The 18,989-nt window shown below is 36.6% G+C and overlaps 1 protein-coding gene across 17 annotated transcripts in view; it reads right to left on the bottom strand.

Moving 5' to 3' along the window:
- The window catches only part of ulk4 (unc-51 like kinase 4), a 125,872-nt gene that overhangs the window by 99,033 nt on the left and 7,850 nt on the right, over nucleotides 1–18,989 (bottom strand). For all 17 annotated transcript variants that reach the window (XR_008386543.1, XR_008386542.1, XR_008386544.1 and 14 more), the window contains exons 9-18: nucleotides 18,015–18,119; nucleotides 16,072–16,169; nucleotides 14,880–14,949; nucleotides 14,598–14,664; nucleotides 14,234–14,341; nucleotides 14,086–14,146; nucleotides 13,710–13,903; nucleotides 8,944–8,990; nucleotides 8,274–8,352; nucleotides 3,885–3,992 (exon numbers count right to left, since the gene is read on the bottom strand). Coding sequence is in view for 6 of the 17 variants with exons in the window: in XM_053630673.1 (XP_053486648.1) it covers nucleotides 3,885–3,992; nucleotides 8,274–8,352; nucleotides 8,944–8,990; nucleotides 13,710–13,903; nucleotides 14,086–14,146; nucleotides 14,234–14,341; nucleotides 14,598–14,664; nucleotides 14,880–14,949; nucleotides 16,072–16,169; nucleotides 18,015–18,119 (937 nt within the window). In the remaining 11 variants the exon portion in view is untranslated. The remainder of the gene's footprint in view (nucleotides 1–3,884; nucleotides 3,993–8,273; nucleotides 8,353–8,943; nucleotides 8,991–13,709; nucleotides 13,904–14,085; nucleotides 14,147–14,233; nucleotides 14,342–14,597; nucleotides 14,665–14,879; nucleotides 14,950–16,071; nucleotides 16,170–18,014; nucleotides 18,120–18,989) is intronic.

Genomic DNA, 18,989 nt, shown 5'->3' with positions numbered 1-18,989 from the left:
TGACCTGTCTCAGATTGAGAATGTGTGGCGCATTATGAAGCACAAAATAAGGCAACGATGGCCCTGTACAGCTGTGCAGCTGAAGAAATGCATAATGGAAGAATGGGGTGAGATTCCGATTGTTAAACTTAACCAACTTGTGTCTTCACTCAGCACCCAAACGATTAATAAATGTTATTAAAACAAAAGGTGATGTTACACAGTGGTGAACAGTTGACTATCCCGACTTTTTAGAGTGTGTTGCAGTCATCAGATTTTAAATGAGTGTATATTTTCAAAAAGAAATTAAATTCACAAAGTAAAACATCAAATAATTTGCTAATAATGTGTTTTCAATATACCACAGGAGGAATTGAATTTTCAAATCACTTTATTTTTGCATATCCCATATTGTCCCAACTTTTTTGGAATTGGAGTTGTATGTTTCCATCGTAATCAATGTTTAAATCCCCATATGTCCTGTACATGGTGCTAGGTTGTTTTTTTTTTTTTTTTACATGCATGCATAAGTCTAACATAGAATTCACTTTCTATACACCAGGAACTTTAATTCAAAATCATTTTATACAATAATTATTATTTTGCTACTTACAACTAGAAAGGGTTTGCACAACAATGACTCAAGCCCTATTCTCTGCCATTCTCCTAATATTTGTCATTGACCTCTTGTTCAGTTTCTCATTTAAGCATAAAGCCTAATATATTTTTTCCCATTGCCTGGGTATTTTTTTTGGCCTATGATTGTGGCATTTGAACTGTTGCCTTGATAGAAGACAAAATAGTATGTCTGTTATGAGTCGTCAACCAGGCGGTTAATTTGTTCCACTAAAATGTTGATGTGAGATCTACAAATTAAATCTAACTGTATATGTGACAGTCTGGGAAAACTGATGGTGCTGCAGCTGAATTCTGGCAAACAACTGGAAAAAAAAATGGATGAGGAGGTTTTGGCTAGAATTGGGTTTTTCTGCCTATAACATACACTGACTACTCTACTTTAAGGAACCAGAAATTTATAATCACCAAAACTATGTGGAAATGTATTTATTTACTTTTTAATCTTAGATTTTCTGCAAAGATCACATTGGGTAAAAACAGACGGTCTAGCGCAAGATGTCTAAAACCTTGCTAGCTAAGTGTGATTTCTTCACACAGTAAATGTCAGACTTTGATCAAAACTTTAGATAACTACGTGCCATAGTGACACAGGGAAGCTTAATCAATTCAGTCTGTAACCAGATATATGTGCTGTCAAAATGTCTGCGATGCTCCTGTGTCTTTCACTGGAATTTGAGTGGAATGCCATTTTCTCCCTTTTCAGAACCAGACTTTAAAATGCTAGAGCTTTACCTCTGGTTGAGATACATGCAAAAAGAGATACATATACCACAGCACAGCAGAAAGTGTGCATTATTTTTGTATAACAGATGTTCCACAACATTAATTCTAACTATAAACTGTTAAAATGTGTGATGGGTCATACATTATTGATTTAAACATTGTAATCATTGGCATATCGCTGTGATAAAAGCAGAATAAAACACACCCCACACTATGATGTTACACACAAATAATGCTCTAGCATTGTACACATCACACACACCCCTCCGGTGTGGATTATTTTCCCACTCATTTTATATATACTATAATACTAATTATAGTAGAAAATGTCAAATTCTGACCATGTGAAGGATTTTCGCAGGTTGCCACACATACTCCATTATATAAAAAAAGGTCACTGTGACTCAGTTGTTAAAGGGAATTTGAGGAGCTGATTTGATTGGATAGTGAGGTACTAGGGCAACCACTTACCCTACAATAATAATTATAATGTTTAACAATGTTAATAGAATACTGAATACAATAATTATAATGTTTTCTTTTGCAGGCTGGGTCTATGAAACAAACTGTGCTCTCATTCATGTCGAGTTTTGTTCTAGTGTTAACCATATTGCATAACCCAAAATAAAATGCCATTTACATACAGTATATGTAATCTGAGATTCATTCAAGTAAACTAAGATTTGTGTCAACTTGTGTACTAATGCCCTGCCCACCATCCATCAAAACTTATAGAGAACAGTTTGTGATGCCCAATTAACTTATAAAAGCCTCCCCCGATTTAATGAAGGGATGGAAAGAAAGAAAAGAAAAATCATTAACTGAAACAAGGGCACTCAAGTACCCTAGCCTCTGAGGTCTCTAATCCGATAACGTCAATAAGTGCTGTGTGTGAACTGTACTTTTCGACCCTGATAAACAGCAGAGCTAAGGAAATTAAAGATACAGTACATACGAGCACGACAGATCGTTCCATCTCGCATACATTATTCTCTCATCTGTGTCAACAGAGCAATCTCACCTTCCTGACTGGGACAAAAACCTGTAACACTCTCATGGAAGCAGAGCAAACATTTCATTCACACTTTTTTGTTTCATACGACTACAAACGCCATGTCGCATCAAGTACATATATACATTCCTCTCCAGAAGAGCCTGTTGGTTTTCTATGAATGAATATATTATTTGATAAGCTTAAGAGCCATTTACTTCCATTTTAATCATTAGGGCTTTTAAGACTTGAAACAGTTAACCCTTGTAAACCCCGGGTAAACGGAATCCTGGGATATGTTGTTTCACACTGCTCATACTTTACCTGGGATCAACAATTCATCCTGGGTATTCATAATCTGATGTTTCACACTGTACATTCCTAAACCCTGAGTTAACCCTGGGTTCTTATTTGCATATTTGAGGTGTCAACAACCATATTGGATAAATACAGCGTGTGACCGGTTTAAATAATGGACAGTGACTGTACAAAGCATGTGATATGAGGCGCGCGAGCGCTGTTCAATTTCTGATAGGGTGTCTGTTGCTAAGCATCTAGCAGCAACAATCTAACACTGCAGCATTTCACACTGTACACATTTGCCACCACAGTGCGGGGTTAACACTGCAAAGGCGGTGCTAACCCTGCTTAAGAGCAGGGTTTCATAACCCCCGAGTAAAAAGCAGTGCTAACCCGCTTCTAAATTACAAGTGTGAAACGTTTCTCTACCTGGGGTTAACACGGGATTTAGAACAACGATAATCCGGCGTTAAGTGCAGTGTCAAAAGCCCTATTTAGCATCATTCTGTTTGCAAAACTGCCAATGACCAAGGCCTTATACATAATGTAATCTTTATTGAGTTGGATTCATATGTATACTGTATATAACTATATTTACATTATATTACTATACTTTTCATTGAAACTATATATGAATGAGAACTGAGAGCAACTTAAGAGATATTAGTAGAAAGGACACCAATTCAATATTCAGTGTCTGTATCAGGCTGATATCAGCAGAAAATGCTGGACTGGATACTGGAAGAAAAATACGAGTCCGATCCTATTCTATAACAAATCTAGGCTGAAATATGAGGTGCAATATTACTCAACATAACATGACATAAAGTAGGTCACACAATAATACCAGTAGTCATCAACAAGTTACTACAACAACAGCGCGTAGCTAGTAGTTTATAATTTTTGCACACACTTGTACTTGACTTTTTCTCGAAAGTGGTTTCTGAACTGTTTTATTTAAATTTTAGTGTTTGGTCATTAGATGGCCGTTTTAGGTGAAGTGTTTCAATCAAATTCACCCACTTAAAAGCTTAATAGTTAAAAAATAAACAGATCGATAAACAGCCATTACTCTAGGTTTCTTTATTGGTATGGAGGGAAATGGTGTTGTGCCATCTCTAGAAATGAGTAAACATGAGTACGCATGACTGAAGAGGTATTATCAGGGTTTTGGATATTAGGACTTAAGCCTGAATACCCACCTGTGCAAATTACCACAACAGACTCACACACCATTTTTCATTACTTTTACCTGAGTACCAATGAGGTACAGGAGCTCTCCTAGTGGTGGCAGAAGGCACTGCTTCAGCTTGCTGTTCCTGAAGTTCTCACGCATAAGCTCGGTGAATATAGCCACTGCCTGTGGAGTAAACAAACGAGTATAAAACAGAACGCTCAGTATAGTAACTAACTCGCTGATCTAACTTGCACGTTCCATGAAACTAAATTTCTCCAAACTAATAGCTTGTGAGATCGATATGGGAATATATTTTGCCATTTCAAAAAATATTCCTGCAAATAACAGATGCTAACTTGCCTACAGCACCACTTTACATGAAAATTACCCTCCCTCTCTCGCTTGTGCTCTCTCTCGCGGCCATCACAGCAGGGTGCTATGCTAATAGAGCCTCCATACTACCATGTCTGTAATGACTTTGCACAGACCAGATGTTGGCTATGAAAGACACATGTTGATGATTGCATGCTACACACAGTTTAAAGAGCACAGTGGGTGCAGGCTGAAGAAGGCTAGGCTATGTTAAAATGAACAACAAAATCAACCAATAAATTAAGTAAACAAAAAAATCTCAAATTGAGATTACTAAATCAAAGACGCATAATGTTGGGTATGTTAAGGAAGAATTTTGAATTTAGGATAATTTGTAGCAAAATGACAATGACATTCATCTAGCATTGCCTGCCATTTTAATGCACATCTCTTGATCTATATCCACAGTTCTCCAAATTTATTTTGCACTAGTAATGGTTTGAATCCAGTTCCAACCCCAGTGCTACGGAATATATTTCCCTACTCAAATAAATCGGCATTTACTTGGCACGCAGCCGCACTGACACTTGACGCATAGTTGAAATTTCAGACGTGTGCATGTCAGCTCCTCTGTGAGCTACATTTACCCACAAACCCCTTCTCTGTGTCTTCATGTAAATATGTTTATGTCCATCATCATAGAAATATAAACCAGCCTTTATCCTGATTCCAGATTAACGCTGAACAGTATCTGTGCTCTCTTTATAACTACAGTAGATGAGCATTATATCTGTCTGTTGTGTTGACATGCACAGTATTTTTTTGGGGGGAGTGGGGGTTCAGGGGACACATCTGAAGTGCAATCAGAAGAATATTTGCATGTTTGTGTGGGTGTAGAATTATAAAGCTATGCAGATTTAAGATGTCAAGATTTAAAGTCTTGTTCATAAACAAAACTGAAGCTGGCATGTGAATAAGGATGAACAGTTACACCTACTTGTATATCACTAATATGTGAATTTGAGCCAGTGCAAGATATGAACAAATATGGAATAGCTAAAAAACTGTTTTTGAAGGTCACTGTGATGAGGATAGTTGATCAGAGTTGTTCTGCTTTCTCCAGCTACTCTCAATTCAATACCATTGTAAGCTTGATGGTTGCAGATTACTCGTCAATAGCACAGACCTTAAAAACAAAATATTTACTCCCTCAGGCAGCAGTGGCTGTAAAATTGCAAAGCCTTCACACATTAACAAATTATAGATTTTTAGGCTGAATCCTGAGCCTCATTCTAAATAAGCAAGCAACATAAAAATTACACTCAGATCCTCCTACATAGCACTTAATGCATCTTTTTGCACTGTTTTGTGATGTACACAACCATCCATATACTTTGTACCTCCACTTGCACTACACTGGATGTTCTATATCACTACATAATAGAGCACTATTCAAATTACATGATGTCTGAAACAGGTGCAATACCCCCCCACCCCCCTCCACCCCATAAAGCAGGGTCCAAGGACCACAAGCATGAAACTGCTTCTATTTTGCATTCAAATTTAATACAAAATGTTTCATTACAAATTATATTATCAAGAATAGCTTGAGTAAAAACCTATCTTAGAAATATTTATGTGAATGTTAGAATTTCTAAGTATTTGGTATGCTTGTTATTTCATAATGACAGTGTGCACTTGTTTGTGTAAAACCTGATGAGCCATGTTAGATCAAATCTATTGGATTGTTGTATGAAAACATGCTAAATTTAAGGGATAAGCCTTGAGTAAAATCTGACCTTTTGTACAAAAGTGTCGACTTACTTACTTCAATTTACTGTTTAAATAGTGACCCAAAAATCATGCAGAATGTTGAATACTGAAGGTATTATATGTTTCCTTTCTCGGTTTTAAAATGTTCAAAATTTTAAAAGCTTCTGTTTATATCCAATTGTAAATTTAAAAAAAAATGTAAAAACTAGATTTTTTAATATGGTCTCAGATTTTGGACCCCACTGTACAGTATGTGCAAATTGTCTCCGTATGTTGTTGTCTTATACAGTATGTTGTCTCCACATGTCATTATGTCATACACTTGTGGTTCGATGTAGGGGCACCCTACAGTAGCACCAGAATTTCATTGTTTTCATATACTCTGTATTCTGAACACACACACACACATATGACTGTAACACTGACTTGACTCCTGTAACCATTGCTGAAGCTAACGGAGATGGGAAGGTCAATGCTGTACATCTAACATAAGAGGTGAAGAGAATTTAGTTAGAATTTAGCTAGTAGCACTACTGAGGGCTGTATTCACCAGGAAATGTGTTTCATTTACCACTTCATTATACTAGTACTTAAATATTCGTGGAAAAGATTTCAGAGACAATTGTACCATACACTGCTGAGAGAAAGAGATGCAGAAAGTGAAACTAATAGGCAATAAAACCCTCTTATACTCATGATTCTGTAATTTCCTCTCAACACAATGCAGCCAGTATGATGTCTATTTATAGAGGCGTTTATCATTGCCATGACAACAACCTAAAGCAAAGTTTCTTGCAGCTGTTGCTTTCTGACCAAGGTTCAGTTAGCGCAAATCTTTAATGACAGACAGAACATTAGAATCCACTTACATTAGAGTGGAGAACCACACCCGACACCCTAATTATTTCTACCATCTCCCAATCATACACTTGAACACAGTCCCTAAAACGGTTCTCAGAATAGCTTCTGCCAAACCACAACGACCTGGAGAATGTACAAGGAAACATCCGAAACTGGTGCCGCGTTCTCACTGCGAACAAAGAGAAACCCAGCGACAAAAATGGCCATGACAGAAGCAGTCCGCTCTGACGCTGGACCCCTGTAGAGACGCTGCACGCATCTCTAGCTTCTCAGCACCAGCTCGTTGTGCCTAAAATGGCGGGTGGTCAGAGTCAGTGTTGGTAAGAGCAAAGAGAGAGGTAAAATGTGTGAGTGTCTGTCTGCTGCTCGCTCCCAAATCCTAAGCCTTGCTAGAATGTTTGTGCCGGCCATTTTGTGGCGCAGTCCCCATGCAGGAACTGTTCAGGAACAAAAAGGCTAGCATGTCGGTACAGGAACTCAAGTTAAACCCATATGAACTCAGGATTAACACTGAAGCCGTCCTATTTGACATCAATTAGAGCAGTGTTTTTGAAATCATAAACCTCAACGCAGGTTTGCAAACCCTTTGATGGTGTGTTAACGTTTTTGTAAGCATGTTTGGACAGGAGGCATGTCCTCTGTACACTCTGGGAAAGTCTGCGCCATAGTAAATTCACCTTCCGTATCAATTCATCAGATTTTTATGTGCTCTAGGTTCATAGCTATAAAAAAATAACTTATTTTTTCCCTCCTAATGTTCTTTGTAGTATAGGGTTTTGGAGAAACATGCTAAAGAGATGCTATAGTGACACCTGCTGGTATTTCTTCCACTTCACCACGGGGAGATGAGCACATGTGACCTGGCATCAGCGTGGAAAAGAATCACAACGAACATCTATAATAATCTTGCTCTGAGGCTACCATATACAAGTCAGACATGTCATTAACCCAATTTCATTTCCCAAAAAAAAAAAAATCCAAAACCAATATTAGCACACCTTACTCAATTATACTTTATTATTAGATTAGGGAGGTACCTAATTAAGCTAGATACTGCAATTCCCCCATTCAGAGACTTATTTATTTAATTTATTTTGCCTAACCTAACATACAGTACTAATACGTTATCACATGCACCATATTATATAATTTTAATTTGCTGACCAATTTCTTGTCATAAATTTGTGCAAATATTGTCTTGTTCTAATATAGTACATGTGGGATGGGGGATGTTGTACGTCAAAAAGAAATGGCAGTTCAGTTGCACGTGTTTAAAAAAAAATATCACCTACCACCCAGTACATTAAAATTATCCAACAGAGCACTTCTTGGGCAACAAGGAAATGCCCGGGATGCAGTTTAAAGCTGTGTATGTGCCGTGTGGAATAATTATTGTTTTTAAAAAAAATGTTCAAATAAGAAAATGAAGCTGCAAGCAGAAAGGCAATCCAGGATCAAGGCTGAATACTTGTATGTAGTGGCTGAAACAGAAATACGTGTACAATCAAACCAACTCACTTCTATGACAGGAACATCCTCTCTGAGCTCTGTGCTATGGCATGCCAACAGACCGATGATTCTCATCACTTTGGTCTTACTGAAGGAAACACACAATGTTTTCTATTAATAAAATAATACATTATGAAATCCATAGTCAGCTTTAGAAATGTGATCATGTTACATGGACACACAAAGTGTGTACTAGGAGAAATACTAAATACATAATTCTATATATAAAAATATATGATTATTTGTGAAACATGAACAATACATGAGCATATCACTAGTTTTATGACAATGCTTCATAATCCCAAAGTAATGCAAGTTTCTAAAAAAAAAACCCCAAACAGATCATATCATATGTGGGGGGGAAATAACACCCTATATGACCACACCACAGCTCCCTCCTTCAGCTACTGTTGAGCTATACATAATGAAACGCTGAATATTTCATGCAAGATGCAAAGCCGTTGCTTGGTTACAGACAGCATGAAAGAAAGGGACTAATTTATGACATGGCCAGTGTGTCACAGGACTGGCAACATCCAACATCGTACAACAAATTCCACTTTACTTCTAAACTGGTCAAAAAATGTAGTACCGCAAAACCAATATGCAGCACAAACTTAACTGTTTGATAGAAATGATAAATCAATGGCAATTGCTGCTTGCATGGCATCATACTCACATATCCCAGTTAGGGGCCTGCCGCAGCTGCTGGATCAACACCGGAAACTGAGAGGGAAAGAAAGAGAGAGGGAGAAAGAAAGAGAGAGAGAGAGAGAGAGAGAGAGAGAGAGAGAGAGAGAGAGGTTAGCTTTAAATCTAATTTACTGTAATCAATTTGTGAAGCCATTATGTTGTTTTAATTGTGATTTATGTGTTCTTAGCTTTCAGTCTGGGTCAAATAGGAGGCAAACAGTTATATATGACCCCATGCTGTTGTAGGTGGCCACCTGGTGGCCAGGGACAGAATGCCTTCATTTATTTAATTACAAGTTACCAAGCTGAATGACCATTTTTCTTCCAACACACCTTGTTATATATTGCATAATCTGATTACCAAAACTACCTCATAGTCATATCTTTCATTGATGAGTATTAAGAGGCAATTTATGGTTTTGGAAATAGAGTTATAAATGTTCCTCTATTTCTCTTGTATTCATATTACAATAGTACATTATTATGTTACACAAAAGTATATAAAACCAAGTAAAGCAGTTAGATCAGCAGTAGTCCAAAAGTAATCAGATTAGAATACACTTTTAAGTAACTAACCCTGGTCAAAGACTACTACATAAGTGAAACCTTTACAGTGATGACTGCAGTATTCCCAAAGTGTGTGAAAAGGAAGCTTATTTTCAGTGTTAAAGGAAAAAAAACAAGCAACAGGCAACTAATAGACTATTGTTCTACTTCCTAGAACACTAGACACATGAAGACATATCACACCTTCGGTTGGAGTAGTTTTTTTTAAAATTGCAGTCCATTTTAATACACACCCGACACTAATAAGTATGCTAGTTCTGCTAATCTGTAAATCTACCCTCCTTCATAGATTTGGTTCAACAGCAGTCAAACATGCTTAAGGCCTTATACAGTATAACGTGCCAAAGGGACTGTAGACTATATCTGAATATCCCATCACTCGGACAGCACTCTTTAGTAGCATTTGCAATCAATATAGAAGGTATGATGCTATAATTGATGAAACTCATCTCTACCCATCACCCCCTGAGGACACTTCGGTTTCCAGCAACTTTCAGTGAGTCTCAGACATCTCAATCTGAATAAGCAATCCAACTCTCCAGTGACATCTTATGTCAGTCAAAAACACAGGCTTTTGACATCAAAGCAAAAACCTTCAAGCACCACAACGCATCACCATCAAGCTTGGCCACTACCATTTAGTAACCTTGGGGCTATAACAGATGACCAGTTATCCTTTACAGACCACATAGTGCCAGTCTCTTGACCTAAAGAACTTTTGAAGCCCTCAAAATCTTGGTTTTATGAATTATAATATATGGGCAAAAGTTTATGGACACCTGACCATAACACTTGTATATGTTTTTTTTAATCCCATTCCAGATCAGTCCATCTTAGCCGTTATAATAACGTCCACTCTTCTCTGAAGTCTTCCCACTAGTTTTTGGAGTGTGGCTGTGGGGATCTGTGTTCCTTCAGCCACAAGAACTTTAGTGAGGTCAGGCTCTGATGTCAGGAGAGGAGACCTGGGGTTCAGTCAGCATTCCAGTTTAACCCAAAGGTGTTCAGTGGGGTTAAGGTCAGGGCTCTCGAGGCCACCTGCAACTTTGGCACACCATCATGGACTTTGTGTACTGGGACAATGTCATGCTGGAACAGGTTTGAGCCCTTTAGTCCCAGTGAAGAGACATTGCAAGGCTACAGCATAAAAAGATATATACAATTGTGTGCTTCGAACTTTGTGGCAACAGTTTAGGGAAGGCCTACACATGGTTGTGATGGTCATGTGTCCATAAACATTTGGCCATATAGTGTACATTCAGTGCCTACTTTCAGCAAAAAAAAAAACCTGCATCACATAAACCATTTCTGTGTAAATTTGCTGATGATCAGATTTTCAGAAATGCAATGTAGCTTAGTCATTAGCATCCTAGCTCAAGTCCAAGCTTATTAGAATTGGCCTAGTGTAGCCAGACTACATGGATTTGTTGTCCACTCAACAGCAGTGAATATCCCAGTGATGTGAGTACTATTGATTAATACTATAGCTACAAGCTGACTAATGCACACAGATCAGTGATTAATGTAAGAGGCTTGTAAGATTTGCTTGTGGCCATATTGACCTAGCTAATAAAAAAGTTGTTTAACCTTTCTATCCTGATAACTACAATTCATGAGTAAACAATGCCTAAGGATACTTCCACAGCGTGGTAGAAATCAGACTCTTTCAAATTGTGCTTTCGACACAAACCTCAACCACAGTCCTTAAAATGATGCTGAAACCCCTTTACAAATATATATAATGGGGCTCTAAAGATATATGGTGCAGCATATTCTTTTATTCGATACAAGGCTATTGATTTCATGCATATATGAATGAACAATACATTCAATAGGCTGCATAAAAAAGTAGACTACTAGACATAAAACATGGCTTATATTTAGTGAGGTGTAATAAACCTTTTAAACTTCATCAAGCCCTCTGAAAAAGTCTTGTCCTTTATCACGAATCGGGAGAGGCTACAGGGGTTTAAAAAAAATGCTTATCCTAATCGCAGTGTTTTCAAGAGCCAATGCTAACATATTACCATACTAGCAAATAGCTAAAACAAACAGAAACATAGCAATGGCTACAGTCAGCAAGCAGGAGCTACAGGATTTCCCCAGATCTTTGAGATTTGGTATATGGAAGCAATTCAGCTTACCAGCAAGTTATGCGGCAGAAATGCAGCAAGAGGTGGACCAAAATATTACAGTGTGCCGAATTCACCAAATATGTGTATATTAGCATTAAAACTGCAAACATTCAGCTAATAGGAGACACACACACGCACTACTGCATTCAGGCAGCTGTTCCTCACTGATTCAAACACCATAATGATCAGGAAGTTCATATTCACTAGTGGAGAATGCAGGATTCAGAAGCACATCTAGGGCAACAGAGAGCTGCATGACTTTGACAGGCAACACAACAATCTAACAGCAGAATAAGAAAAGCCCTGTACGTTCAATGACATTTAGAGTCACATCAGTGAAAACTAGCTTTGTTTAATTTTGTTCCATTTTAATGTACAGCTTTTGTTTGGTTATATGCTGCTAAGAGTCTGAATGGATCACACAAACCCTGTCGTTAAGTTTTTATGATTATACTGTTATAATGTTTTAATTAGAGATGGCACAATTCCATTTTTCTTCTCAGACAGCAATAATTAAAGCAAATATTGATCGTCATCCAATTTTTTTCTCTTTAAAAACTACAAGGATTTAACTTTTTTTTTACTGAAGCACTGCACTTTAAAAAACAAAAACAAACCAAAAAAAAACACAGGAAAACATACACAGCAGCTTTGTAATAATAATAAGAAGAAGAAGAAGAAAAAGAAGAGGAAGAATTAAGGATAAATGCAATTCATACAGTCATAACAAAAAAGTCAGCCATAACAAAAAATTCCATCATGTCTCTTTATATATAAACTTTTTCAGTTCCAAATTTTTCCCCCTAATCCAATCCCAATCTTTTCCATTTGTTACAGGATCGGAGCAAATTCGCTCTTTTTTCTCCAATATCCAAGCCATCATTTTTTGCAGGTATCTGCCTTTATACCAATCGTAAGTATCGAATTGGTGTCATCTCTAGATTTATTTAATTAAAAATGGAAATCTAAGGTATATATTAGTGTTAATTTTGTCAGCTATTGTTTAATTTAGTATTAGTCATGTTTCAAATTTCCTTGATAGCTTTTATCATATATAGACATTTTTGTACTGTTTCTTTAATCTAAAACTATAACTTGACTAAAAGTTTGGGCATTTTAGTCTTATCTTAGTCAAAAAAACAAAACAACAAAAAAAGTATTTTAGTCTAGTTTTACTCAGTGAAAACTGTTGCCAGTTCAGTCACTGAAAACTGTAGACATTTTTAGCCATAAGATTATTATTGATCAACATTTCAGTCAATCTAGTCTAGACAAAATGAACGTTTTGAAAGGTACTCCCCACTGTGCTTGCTTAGTCCTGAAGTGCTGCACAGGAAGGAAACTGCCACGCATGCCAATAAACAGGATATTTGGATTGTAATTTTGGAAGGAAAAAAAAACAAACAAACTATAAAAAAAATCTATACAAATTTATCTCATCTTTTATGGCAATGAAAATAAAGTGAGACTTTGGCAAAGTTTATATATTTCTTTAAACTACATTTTCATTTTTTAAAATCTTTGAATTTTAATCAACAATATTGCATGTTGATATAGTCACAATTTAGTGTTTAATGACGTTCTCAGACATCATCTCGTCTTACTCATGGAAAAACAAAGTCGTCAACAAAGATTTTTCATCATAGTTTTCATTAAGGAAATGAGCACTAGCACATAGTCATACAATGTATATTTTTGCTTTATTAAAAATTTACTGTCTCATGATACCACTACACTGTATCGAATTTGAATTTCATGCATCATTACACTCATAATAAATACACGTACTGTTATATGACTTGCCTGAGTTCTTCAGGGTTACTAATTATTCTATTATTGTTCATGTGTATTGATATTGTATGCATCGAGATATAGTGTGCTGTATGACTGTAGCTTGTTGCACTCCTGTGTGTTTTACACTAATCTCCATGAATGGCACTTGTTTTAACAGTTAGACACTAACTGAATTCTGTCTCACTTATAAGAGACTTTGGGTAAAAAAATAAATAAATAAATAATTGTGGACGATATGGACCCAAACAGTGCTTACCAGCTGGGAATGTATAAAGCGAGTGGCTGTGTCTCTGTGGCCACAAACGCAGCACAGATAGCAGAGTAGGTTGAGTTTTGCACGTGGTGGTGTTGTAGCTCCAGATCCAGCCCTTTCCACCGACTCCAGAACAGCACATACCTGCTGCAGGAATGCAGACCATTCACCTGAGCTCATACATGCCAAACGCTCAACTACAAACACAGAGGGAGAGGGAACAAAGGACAGACAGTTAGTCATTAGCACCTCACTGTTGGACTGCATAGAAATGTTCTTTAAAAAAAAAAAAAAAAAAAAGGAGTTGTAGAGTCACCTATAAGATTTACTAGGAACTCAAATGCAAATGTTCAGCAAAAATGACAGCAGCAAAGTTTACCTGAATATGCTGAAACACACAGTATTTTGGAGTCAAATCGCACAGGAGCATTTTTCAGAATCTGAGAAAATACAACAAATAGCTGGAGTTCTGCTTTTCTAATGGTTGAGATTTTAAAGCCTCTCACAGCTTTAAGCTTTGTACTCACCTTTGGGTTGTCCATAATAGGCGTCACAGTCAGATCTGATTCTGTGTACAAGAGCTCTTTAATGCAGGCACCTGCATCAGTCTGCAAATCTTCCAATGCACTGCTATCCTGAGATACACAACACACCAAATTCAGGGAACTATAGTGTGTACTGAAAAAACACGAGTCAGATATATTAATGTCCTTGGCCTGGGGTTTAGATTTAGTTTTTCCTTGTACACACACACTGTATAGAACATACACATATTCCTTAATTAGCCAGTAGATGGAGTTGTGGTACCATGATAAGACAAATATCCGATAGAGAATTTTAAATACATAGACAACAAATTTAATGTTGTGTGCTGTGTGTTTCTTATCTCACTTGGGTCTTGATTTCTCTGTTCTCGATCTCTTTGGCAGTGCTGCTCATTCTTGGAGTTGGACGTGAACTGTCATAACATGCACAATAAAAATGTGAATTTTTTTTTAAACGTGAAAGCATGTTTAATCAATATTCTATGAATCTGACAGATAGCTATTCATTAGGAAAATAATCAGTAGGAAGCCACATTAGAAGATTTTATCTGCATTGATATTTGCCATTCTAGCAAACTCTGATAATTATGAGCCTCAGTATAAAATGAGTCCATGTAAACATACATACCTGAGAAGGAAAATGGACTCTTTGGCATCTGTGTCCAATGCAGATTTAGGTCTAAACTCAGTCACATTGTCTACGATATGAAAAATAAAGCCAAATTCATGTAAAGCAACAAAACTTGAAAAAATAACCAAGCAAATAAAAATAAATGAATAGTAGGCAGACATACAAATAAATAAATACATTTTTAAAAATGGAGTCTTTCACATTTATTAGTACCCTTCATAAAAATGAGCAAAAATGATTATAGAAAATAAATAACAGCATTACTAACAATAATTAAAATTTTCTACTCAAACAATAGAAGTTACTATTTATCTTATCTATTTATCTGAAAAAAATTATTCTCATTAGAAATACATTTTCAAATAATAGTATGCTTTCTCAAAAATTTGTGGCAAAATCATTAACACGCTTAAGGAATATTGTGAAGACTAATGGCATCATGAATTCTGCCCGAAGTGCTAGGATATTTGAGCTCAAATCATGCTGATAATTTTGAAACCATTTTTTTTATTGCGTTTGAAAAAAAACAAACACTTGAACAATTGAATTACTCTGTATAAGTGAGCTCAAAATATCATTTGTTGTATGTATGATTCTTTTTACTCATTAATTTTTGCTAATTTTTATGAGTAATTACAATATTACATTGCTTCCAAATCAAGTACCAGTTCTTTACAAACAATCTACTGACTATTTCCATAATGACAAACTTGCACTCATGCTCCACCATCAGCCTTAACTCCTAACTAATCTGGAGTAGGGATGAATTTTCAGTGTTCATCATGCTGTAATGCTGCATTGTGTCCATAATACATCATTCATACAAAATCCCATAATCTCATTCCTCCTCTGTTGCAACATCTGCAGTGTAATCCATGAGTGTGTGAATACGTGCAAGCATTCATGTACAGCAAGGCGATATTTTGAAATCCCCTTAGAAACAAGTAGCACAGCAGATGTGTGTTCAGGACAGCACCCATATAACCGCATTCAGACAATCTTATAGTGTGTTCATACTGTGCACGGTGTGTGTGTTACCATTTTAAACACACGTTCATTTATAAATAAAATACTTTGGATATTTCCTTACACTGTGCATACATACACAGTACATACAGCATGAACGTGTATACACACATGCTCGCAATGCTGGCATTTATATCATGGAAGTTGAGTAGCTTGCATTTACCTAATGTGAAGGACTTGCAGAGGTATAGATTACTGTAACCAGTGGAAAATGTCTGGGCCTCGGCTGCTGTTTCAGAAAGACCTGACTCCAATTGTGTACTGAAAATCACACACACACACACACACACACACACACACAATTTCAATTCATCTGTCTTCCATTTGAACAAAATGGGAAAAATTCTAGTGATTCCAATTAAAAGAAATGGCTATTTTTGCAATAACCAAAGAGACTGACTCCACACCTGATTCTTCTTTTCATGTGCAAGAAAGAGCATAGGTTTGCCATCACAACAGAATTATGAACTAACAGAAATAACAGAATTCTGTTGTGCTAGATAACAACAATCTGTGTCATGGCCTACTCTGCTGAATAAATCTGGCCCCACACTACAAATCTAGAGGATTATTACTGCACATTGATTTCATAGCAATACATCCCCACTCTAAATTGTAAATAAATTTCATTTTAAATCATTTACAGTAGTGCCATGGTCTATGGAAACTAAAATAACTATAAAAATATATATATATGGAACTTACCTATACAATCAATAATATCTTTCAGTACAGTTTTTCAGTATCAGTTCTTCCTTACTTCTTATACTCAACTAATTCCATCTTCCAACACACCAACAGCAGCTGTAGGACTCATACACTACAGGGCTCACAGGGGGTTACAAAGGACTACTGTGCAGAACTCAAGACAGGATATACTGTAAATGCACTGTGCATGAAATGTAGACACTGCTGACCATTTGTCCCCTAACTGATTGACCACAGGTCTAAGAGGCATTCTGTACTACACCTTGCTGGCATACTAGGATGTCCTAATGTCTTTTTGGGTTCACTAGTTTTTATTTATTTATAATGTCTAGATACGTGTGTAATGGTCCTTTGAGACATCATGGTTATGGTTCCATTCAGACAGTAGGGCTAGAAATAAAACCCTGCACAGGTGAACAGAAGAGTGTGAATTGTTATCAGGATGGGTCGGGTTTGACAGGATTAAGCAGGTCATTGGGGACCAATGCCACAGTTTGGCCCTTGATCAAATTCTCAGAAGAAATTAGTATTATACTGCACTTTTTACGTTTACATTTATGGCATTTGGCAGACGCCCTTATCCAGAGCAACTTACATTTATCTCATTTAAACAACTGGGCAGTTGAGGGTTAAGGGCATTGCTCAAGGGCCCAGCAGTGGATTTGAACTCACAGCCTTCCGATCAGTCTTACCCACTGAGCTACCACGCTGTCTTTTCACTGTGGTGGTATCATCTAGTGTACATCTTTTGTATCTTTAATGCCTCTTTCACCTGTTAATCTGTATCTTTTACCTGAAAAACATGTATATGTTTTACCTTTAAAATGATTTACGGTATAAACAGACCACAGTCAGCTTTTAGAGTATAGCTTTAAAGGTAACCTACATGCGCCTTCTAGGTGAAAGATATACGGCAAAGTCTGTTGACACCTGACCATCACACCCATATAGCATACTAGAGGTACAAAAGTTGCATAATTGACAGTACAACCCCAGCAACAAGAAAAGGTAAGGTTTACTATCTGTTTGTTTTTTTTAATGTAGGGGCACCAAAGAGACTGACCCTGCACCTGATTCTTCTTTTCATGTGTAAGAAAGCACATCTTGATATGCAAAGAGAAATTAACCATAAAGGCTCTATTTCATTCTCATGAACTGACAATGTAAAAACTTCTGAAATGTAAAATGTACAAAATTACATGGTGATTTAAACAAAAAAAAAACAAAAAACTTAGAGCTACAGCATAAAAGATGTGTTTTAATGCTTTGGTATAGGAGACAGACACATGTGGTTAGGAATACCAAGAAAGCGAGTAAAAGAAAGTAATTTCCCTAAAGGAAGATGAGAGTAAATAGCAGTGAAGCACTCTAAAACACTGTGACAGCAATGACAATTACCTGCAGCGAAGTGAGGTATTTTCATCTGCATTGCCCCTTGAGGAAAAATCCACTGAAAATGCTCCCTTCCAAAACGGGTGCAGCAACAACTGTTCCCAGTTTAGCCTGTACAGAATATAGGACAGTAATATTGCTAAGTGTCCTCTTCTAAAGCTCACACCTGTTAATACTGGTGTGGAAAAAGGTACATACTTTACTATAGGTCACATTTAATGCCATTCTAAGCTCTACTGTATTAATCAGAGTAAGAGCACTAAAACTGATTGATTCATTTATTATGATCCCTAAAATAAAGGTAGAAAATCAGAACACCACCATGCAATCTTTACTTTGTGCTAAGATAAAAGGGCACACAGGGATACTGAAAAGCAAAAATGAATATTATCTGGAAACAGGCAGTAGAAATAAAGGGACACCTACACACATCCACATCAGCAGTGTAAATGTGTTATACAGTGCCCTCCACTAATATTGGCACCCTTGGTAAATATGAGCAAAAAAGGCTGTGAAAAATTGTCTTTATTATTTAACCTTTTGATATTTTGTTCCAAAATATCTAAAAAATACTCTGCTTTCATGGATATCAAAGAACTGCAAACACAACACAGGTTTATCCAAAAAATGGATCTTTGTTAAATATAGGTATGCAACAATTATTGGCACCCCTATGAATTCATATGAGAAAAATATATTTGAAGTATATTTCCACTGATATTTTACATTTTATTTAGTACACCTGGGTGACTAGGAACAGGAAATTGTTCAACCATGACTTCCTGTTTCACAGGGGTATAAATATGAGGTAACACAGGCCAAATTCCCTTAGTAATTCATAACAATGGGTAAGACAAAGGAATATAGCTGTGATGTGCGGCAAAAGGTTGTTGAGCTTCACAAAATGGGAAGTGGCTATAAGAAAATAGCACAAGCATTGAAAATGCCTATTTCCACCATCAGGGCAATAATTAAGAAGTT

Source organism: Ictalurus furcatus, chromosome 1 (genome assembly GCF_023375685.1).
Source record: "Ictalurus furcatus strain D&B chromosome 1, Billie_1.0, whole genome shotgun sequence".
Taxonomy (NCBI): domain Eukaryota; kingdom Metazoa; phylum Chordata; class Actinopteri; order Siluriformes; family Ictaluridae; genus Ictalurus; species Ictalurus furcatus.
This window is presented reverse-complemented; position numbering and strand designations above follow the sequence as displayed.